Genomic DNA, 8,595 nt, shown 5'->3' on the forward strand with positions numbered 1-8,595 from the left:
GCTCTGGTCTGTCTTATGTCCCTCTGAATTCATATGCTAAAATTCTAACGCCTGATGTGATCGTACTAGGATGTGTGACCTTTGAGCTTTGAGAAGTATTAATTTCACAAAGGAAGAACCCTCCTGAAAGGGATTAGTGCCTTATCAAAGGGACTCAGAGAGGTCCCTCACCCTTTCTGTCACGGGAGATACCAGGAAAAGTGTATTACCCTGAAGAGGGACCTCACCCAACCATGCTGGCACCCTGAACTTGGACTTCCAGCCCGAGGACGGTGAGAAAGAAATTCCTATCTTTTATAAGGTCTGCAGTCTATGATAATTTGTCACAGCAGCCCAAACAGACTAAGACAGACTGTCTGTTTATTTCACTGCTATGTTGACTATGTTTTTCATTTGATTTGGGTCTTTTTCTGTGTGAGTGACTTTGGCCTGGATGTTTATACAGCTTTCACGCCTTGATTCAAATACCAAAACAAACACACAAACAACGAATCCTACAGCTAACCTCATACTTAATAGTAAAAGCCTGAATGACTTCCTTCTAAGACTTACAAAAGCCCAGGGTGTACATTCTTAAGCAAATTCTTTCGAGGCATAGAAGACATGGAAGTCTAGACCAATGTAATGAAGCAGGTATAAGAAAAAAAAAGATAAACAGATAGGAGAAGGAAAAACAAAACAGTCCCTATTAGAAAATGACATCAACATCTGCCTAGAAAATTCCTAAGTGCGTTTAGCAAGGTCACTGGACATGAGAACAATACAGAAATATTAATTATATATTTTTGTACACTATCATTGTTCTTAAAATTGAAAATTGGAAAAAAAGATCAATGTCACTTATAACTAAGAACTAAGAAACGTGGAACGAAATCCTTAGTATAAGTCCAACAAAATATGTGTGAGATATGTATGCTGAACACCACAAAACACTGATGAAAGTCATCAAGAAAGAGATAAATAGAGAGATGTGTGGTTTTCATGAATCATGAGTCAATATTGTCACGATGTTAATTATCCTCACGTTGTTCTATAGAATCATCACGATCACAAGGAAAATCCCAGCAGGAAGAAAACAGTTTGGTAGTTCTTCAAAAGCTAAACGTAGAAATGAACATATGACCCCTTAATTCCATTCTTAGGTATCTACCAAAAAGGCTTGAAACTAGATACTCAAACAAGTACGTGTACACGCATGCTCATTGCAACTCTTCACAAGAGCCAAGAAGTGGAAACAGCCCAAAAGTCCATCAGTGGAGGAATGATTAAACAAATTGTGTCATGTATCTATATCTATAGCTATAGCTATATATCTATCTATATGTATGTATGTATGTATGTATGTATGTATGTATATGTATGTGTATATAGATACATACGTACCGTGGAATCATATCCAGCCATAAAAAGGAATGAAGTCTGGTATATGCTATGATATGGTCATATCCTCAAAAACATGATACCAAGTGAAATAAAGCAGACACAAAAGGTCATATATTGTATGATTCCATGTGTACGAAATATTGAAACTAGAGAAATCCATGGAGACAGAAGTTAGATTACTAGTTGCCAGGGGCTTGGGACAGGGAGAAGCTGCTTAATGGGCAAGAATTTTCCATTTGGGGTGATGGGAATGTTTTGGAAATGGGTAGATGTCTTGGTTGCACAACTAAATGCCACTGAAGTGTTCACTTTAAATGGGTTAATTTTGTATGAATTTTACCACAGTATATTTTTTAAATTCCAGCAGGATTTTTTTCTAAATATAAATGTCTGATTCCCAAATGTATTATGAGTAACGTCTTTATGTAAAGTCAAAGAACTAGAATAGTCTAAACAACTATGAAAAGAGAGTATCAGTATCAAAGGTCCCACACAATTTAATGTCAAGACTTTACTACATAACAGGGGGTGCAATCTTTTCATGTGGTTTTGGTAGATTTTGTGTGTCATATAGCTTCTGTTGCAACTATTCAACTCTGCTGTTGTAGTGCAGAAACAGGCATAGGTAACGTGTAAATGAAGAGGCATTGCTGTGTTCCAATATGAACTTTGCTTACAGAAATAGGTGGCAGAAGGAGTTTGGACTATTAGCCATACTTGGCCAGTCCCTAGTGTTATTAGCAAAGGGCCAGTCAAATGGGCCAAATGAACATAACAGAAAGTCCAGAATAGACCTAACAAAAGTTGCAAAGCAATCCAATTATGCTAGAATAATTGGACATGTATGTGTGTCTGTGTGTGTGTGTGTGTGTGTGAGATGTGTGTGTACGTATGTCTGTGTGTGTGTGTGTGTGTGTGTGTGTGTGTGTGTGTGTAAAACACTGAGAAACAAAAACCAGAGATCTCAACCCACACCTCAAAAATGAAGATAGGCTTAACTGTATGGATGAAAACTAGAATGCTTATAGAAGAAACCATAAGAGAAAATCTTTGTGATTTTGGTTCTCTAAGATTTTTGTAAAATTTATAGAGTCAAATCGGAATGATGAAAATGTTCTGGAATTAGATAGCAGTGATGGATACAAAAATGTGTGCAGTTCCTAAAAGCCGCTCTGAACTGTACACTTTAGAAGGGTGATGGTAAGGTATGTCAATTATTTCTCAGTAAGACAAAAGTGCCCCAGACTCGAACGACTTCTGACAATCTATGTCTTGCCCAGTATACACCAGAGATGTCTATCAGAGAATAGAAAAAAGTCACTCAAAGGTTCGAAATCTTTCACTCTCCACACTGCAAGTTACAGCAGATGGCAACTTCATTAACCCATCTACCTTAGAAGTGCATTGTTATGAACATGCTTGCAAAAGCTGCGTCTGCTCTTACAGTCCCATAGATTTTGGATGGTTGTGTTTTCATTTTCATTTACCTCCAGGTATTTTTGATTTCCTCTCTGATTTCTTCAGTGACCCACTGGCTGTTCAATAGCATATTGTTTAGCCTCCACCAGTCTGTGGGTTTTGCAGGGGTTTATTTGTATATGACTTCTAGTCTCAAAGAACTGTGATGGGAAAAGTTGCTTGATGTGATTTCAATCTTCTTAAGTTTGCTGAGACTTTTTTTGTGATCTAGCTTGTAATGTATCCTGGGAATGTTCCATGCACACTTTGAAAGAATATCTATTCTGCTGCTTTGGGATGAAGTGTGTGTGTGTGTGTGTGTGTGTGTGTGTGTGTGTGTGTGTGTCTGTGTGTGTGTGTGTGTGTGTGTAAATACACATACAGTTATTTATAACATAGATATATAAAGTCCATCAGGTCTGAAGTGTCATTAAGGCCAGTGTTTCCACATGGATTTTTTTGTCTGGATGATCGATTCATTCATAGAAGTGGGGTGTTCCAGTCTCCTACCATTATTGTGTTACTGCCGATTTTTCTCTTCATGTCTGTTAATAATTGCTTTCTGTATTTAGGTGCTCCTGTGTTGGGTGCACATATACTTATAATGTTATATCTTCTTTTTGGATGGATCCCTTCATCACTTTGTAATTCTTTGTGTCTTGTTACAGTCTTTGTTTTAAATTCTGTTTTGTCTGATACAAGTATTGCTACCCTGGCTTAGTTTTTATTTCCATTTGCATGGAATAACATTTTCAATCCCCTCACTTTTAATCTATGTATGTCTTTAGATCTCAGTTGAGCCTCTTGTAGGCAGCATATATACATGAGCCTTCTTTTGTAGCCATTCAGCCAGTCTATGTCTATGATTGGAGTATTTAGTTCTTGCACAATTAAAGAGGTTATCAATCAGTAGATTCTTATTGTCCTTTTGTTAATTGTTTGGGAATTTTTCCATATTTTTTATTGAGTTCTAGTCATTTTACAATATTGTGTCAAATTCCAGTGTAGAGCACAATTTTTCAGTTATACATGAACATACATATATTCATTGTCACATTTTTTTTTCGCTGTGAGCTGCCACAAGATCTTGCATATATTTCCCTGTGCTATACAGTATAATCTTGTTTATCTATGCTATATATGCCTGTCAAGATCTACAAATTTTGAAATCCCAGTCTCTCCCTTCCCACCCCCCGCCCCCTTGGCAACCACAAGTATGTATTCTATGTCTATGAGTCTGTTTCTGTTTTGAATTTATGTTCTTTTTTTAGATTCCATATACGAGCAACCTCATATGGTATTTTTCTTTCTCTTTCTGGCTTACTCCACAGCACGTTCCTGCCCTGCCCTCTGCAGTAACGCCCACAAGGCCGGCGGGCTGGCAACGTGCTCTCTGGCCCTGAAGCCAGGACACAGGCTCAGCCTCGGAAACTCAGCAGCCCTCCACGGGACCGGAAGTGCCCGAGCACCTGCTCAGGTGGCATCAGGGACCCTGAAAGCCAGGACCTTCCTGTGCGGCAGGCAGCAGACTAGACACAGAGGAAGGACGGTTAACTAGTTTCTCTTTGCAAATCAGGCTAGAATACCCACCAAGAACCATCTTTCATCTCCAAGGAGGATTCTGAGCTGTTTTGTATTCAGCCTCGGCGGGCGTTCCCTCCCTGCGAATTCCAGGACCATTCCGCACCTATGGCTTTGGAGTCTGACCATCGAGGGGAGCTGAGCCATCAGTGTAAGTGTCCAGCAGACCGTTTCCAAGAACACACCCCAGTAAATCCTACCCCGCGTTTGGGGCGGTTACCAAAGCTCTTCAACTATATACGCCAGGACGGAGTACACTGGGAGCCACATCAAACGCCACTCCTCCCTGCATTCGGAGCATTCTGAGTGTCCTAGCAGCTCAGGCAGGATAACCAGGTCTCTAAGCATCCCTGAACAAAGTGCATCTTCCCCTCTCGCCCAGGAGATGTATCCACGATCCCAGAGGGACTGCTCACAGCAACCTCCCACCTGACACGTTCCTCTCACCACTAAAAGTGCCGTCTGCACGTCTGCATGCCGCCACCACCCAGCTTCATTACCATCACCTCCCACAGAAGGACCCCCGCCCCCAACCCCAGCTTCCCAAAGAGAAGAGCAGAGGCTCGGTGAATGTGTGCGGATGAAGTGAGACGGTGAGCGGGGATCCTATTGATTCAGACTGATTTTCTCCTACTTTCTTAAATAACCCGTGGAAATCCAATTAAACATAGGGATATTACACGTATAAAATGACAAACAAGAAGGGATAAGAAGCGAGTTAATATTTTTACTTTTATTGTTCTAAATCTTCCCTCATCTATATTATTGCTAATTACTCTCACATTTCCCAAACAATTCTAATTGCAATTCCATATTATGTCATCCAGGATGACAGGAAAAAAAAAAAAAAAGAGACAGATTTCAGTCTCCTTTACAGAAGAGGAAAACTGTTGTGTTTGAACTGGATAAGCACACACACGTTGTGATCAATGTCATTCACAAAGTTAGATACTGAAGCTTATTAAATCTTCTATTAACAGGAACAGCACTGAAAAACACCTACAGGAAACAAAGATCAATTTCCACGTCACCATAAAGGACAGGAGGAGCCCAGAGATGCTGTACGCCGTGCCCCCCGAGCTGGCCCGGGCCCTCACTCCTTCCAAGGCTGACCGCTCGCTCTGCAAACACAGAGTGAAGGATGGACTCCCTTCCTGCCCGGCAGGAGAAGCTGCTGGTGGACAGGGGCCTGGAGGAGCCCGGCTGCAAGTCTGGCTCAGGCCTCCTCTTCCTCATCGCTAGCAGCCTCATCTGACAGGGATGGGAAGGAACTGGGACCCCGTCTACTGGCCCTGTGTACATGCTCCAGGACTTGCAACTTGCTGATCTCCGCGTGGGCCCGGGGGCCCCACAGGAACTCGAAGCGAGCGGGATCGCTGTCGGCCACCTGCCGGTACTCCAGGTACCCCTCCTGCACCCACGCTTTGGTGATGAGCTCCCTGGGCTCCCCGTAGATGAAGTGCTCCCTCCCAGCACGCAGCCCCAGCTTGCTCAGTGCTCCCCACACCTCCTCCTCAGGGAGGCGCTCTCCCTCCAGGTGGATCATGCAAAGGAGCATCACCAGGAGGCCGTTCTTGGGCATGCTCTGCCCATCGCCCAGCATCCCATCACAGGTGAGGCCCAGGGTGGGGACCAGGACATACCAGTGGCCCCCGGGATCCACCTCCTTCACATCCACCCCAAAGACCAGCTGCATGTACTCAGAGGCCTGGCTGAAGACCGCAGGGAAATGGTGCTGGTATTCTCTGAGGAAGATACTCAGCATTTCTGCCCTGGTGGTCGGCTGCTTCCTGTGATACTTGAGGAGCAGGAAGCCCACCAGGTCAGTCACCATCGAAGGCTGTGCATCATGGAGCAGGGACACGGCACAGGCAGAGTAGGAAGAGGAGACTGAGGAGGAGGAGGACCAGGGGGATGCGCCCCCCTCCTGCTCAGCCTCCATCTGCTGAACATCCATGAGGCCCCGGGAGTCTCTGGGGTCCTGAAGGTCTTCCGCAGCCTTGCGGAGCTCACTCATCTCAACGGGGGGCACGATGAGTGGTGTCGGGCAGCCGAGAGGAGCGAGGGAAGGGGTGACAAATGGAGACCCAAGGGCCTGGGGGAGAGAGGGTGTGTCAGCAGGCTGGGCTGAGAAACCCACCCTGAGGGGCTCTGACAAAGGCGACTTACAGGTCTCCTCTTCAGGGGTGCCCTCGGCCTCACAGGGGCTCTCCTCCTGGTGGACGGTCGTCTGTGAACCTGACGGGGGAAGTGAGGCAACTCCTCAGGGTGCTGCCGGCACCAGCCCGAGGTTCTGGGGGCGACAGGGGGTGTGTGGAGTGGACGTTGGCCTTGTGGGTTCCCGTCTGTTCCGGGAGCCCCCGGGTACACACTCAGGGCCCACACCTCACCCGGCACTGCCGGCCTCCTGTGCTCTGTGACCCGAGGACACGTGTCTCAGACCTAGGCCTTCACCTCCCGGTGTCTGGAGCCCCTGGAAGAGAAAGGAGGGGAGACCTCGGGTCTACACTGTGGTACAGCCCTGGACCCGCGTGCTGGCAGGAGGCCTGGGCTCTGGCAGGTTCCCACTCTTCTAGCACGGGAGGTCCTCTCCGCGCTAGCTCAGGGTCCTCACCGTGACTCCAAGCGGGACCTGGGATTCGGCTCTCCAACCACCTGAGGGGCCCTCCTTATAATCAGTCCGAGGTCTCTCTGAGACCTGGATGCGGAAGTCAGGACACACCACGTGTGCTCATCCTGCCTGGGGGCCCCCCAGGGCTGCCAGCAGGGGCAGGATCGGTTGCGTCCCCCTGTTCTGGGGTCTCGGGTCCCCTCACTCCTCCCTCGGGGTCCTCACCTTGACTCTTGGCAGGAGTTGAGATTCCCCTCTCAGCCCACCTGAGGCCCCGCCCGTCATACCAGGACGCCAGTCCCTCTGAGACCCGCATTTCAGGAACTGCTGCCTGAGGTCCTCCCGCCCTATGGCCTCCCAGGACTGACTCTCTTCTGGGGTGCAGGGTCCCTGAGTGCTAACTCGCGGTCGTCACCTTCACTCCCAGGCGGCCCTGAGATTCTCTCCTCCGCAGACCTGAGCCCCCCGCCTCCCTTTCTCTATGTCCCCAGTCCCTGTGAGACCCGGATGTCAGGAAATGCCGCCTCTGGTTATTCCGACCTATGGCTTCCCAGGACTCATTATGTTTTAGGGTCCAGGGTCCCTCACTGCTCGCTCGCAGTCGTCACCTTCACTCCCAGGGGGACCTGAGATTCTCGCCTCCGCAGACCTGAGATCCCCGCCTCCCTTTCACTATGTCCCCAGTCTCTCTGAGACCCCGATGCGGAAGTCAGGACAAACCTCGTGGGCCTGTCCTCCCCTCGGGCCTCCGGACAGCTGATAGCAAGGGCGCCTTTCTGTGGGGTGGCCTATCTTCTGGGTCCCGGGTCCCCTCAGTTCTCCCTCAGCGTCGTCACTCAGGCGGCATGTCGTCTCCCCTCTGCCCACCCGTGGCCCCGCCCCTCATCCCAGGACCCCAGTCCCTGTGAGACCCGGATGTCAGGAAATGCCGCCTCTGGTTATTCCGACCTATGGCTTCCCAGGACTCATTATGTTTTAGGGTCCAGGGTCCCTCACTGCTCGCTCGCAGTCGTCACCTTCACTCCCAGTGGGACATCGGATTCTCTCCTCTGAATATCTGAGGGTCCCCCCATCTCACACAAAGTCCCCGGTCTCTCTGAGACCAGGGTGCCGCAGTCATGACACGACACGTGGGCCTGTCCTGCCCTCGGGCCTCCGGGCAGCTGATAGTAAGGTTCCCTGTCTGTGGATGGTCTGTTTTCTGGGTTCCGGGGCCCTTCCTTCCTCCCTCAGGGTCCTCACTTTGACTCAGGCAGCATGTGGTCTACCTTCTGGCAACCCGAGGCCCCGCCCGTCATATCAGGACCCCAGTCCCTCTGAGACCCGGATGTCAGGAAATGCCACCGGTGGTCACCCTGCCCCAAGGCCTCCAAGGTCCAACACTGTCCCGGGGTGCAGGATCCATCCGTTCTCCCTCGGGGTCCTCACTTTGACTCAGGCGGTATGTAGCCTCCCCTTGGAACCCTCGAAGCCCCACCCCTCATCCCAGGACCCCAGACCCTGTGAGACCCGGATGTCAGGAAATGCCGCCGCTGGTCACCCTGCCCTAAGGTCTCCAAGGA

At 48.3% G+C, this 8,595-nt stretch overlaps 1 protein-coding gene across 1 annotated transcript; it reads right to left on the minus strand.

Moving 5' to 3' along the window:
- Positions 1–5,492: 5,492 nt before the first annotated feature.
- LOC135320124 (melanoma-associated antigen 10-like) lies at positions 5,493–7,962 on the minus strand. Its single transcript, XM_064482746.1, has 4 exons — positions 7,754–7,962; positions 6,813–6,895; positions 6,592–6,660; positions 5,493–6,517 (listed from the first exon to the last, which is right to left on the minus strand). The coding sequence occupies exon 4, from the start codon at positions 6,437–6,439 to the stop codon at positions 5,639–5,641; it is 801 nt and encodes a 266-aa protein (XP_064338816.1). The 5' UTR covers positions 6,440–6,517; positions 6,592–6,660; positions 6,813–6,895; positions 7,754–7,962; the 3' UTR covers positions 5,493–5,638.
- Between the last annotated feature and the right edge of the window lie 633 nt (positions 7,963–8,595).

Source organism: Camelus dromedarius, chromosome X (genome assembly GCF_036321535.1).
Source record: "Camelus dromedarius isolate mCamDro1 chromosome X, mCamDro1.pat, whole genome shotgun sequence".
NCBI classification, from domain to species: domain Eukaryota; kingdom Metazoa; phylum Chordata; class Mammalia; order Artiodactyla; family Camelidae; genus Camelus; species Camelus dromedarius.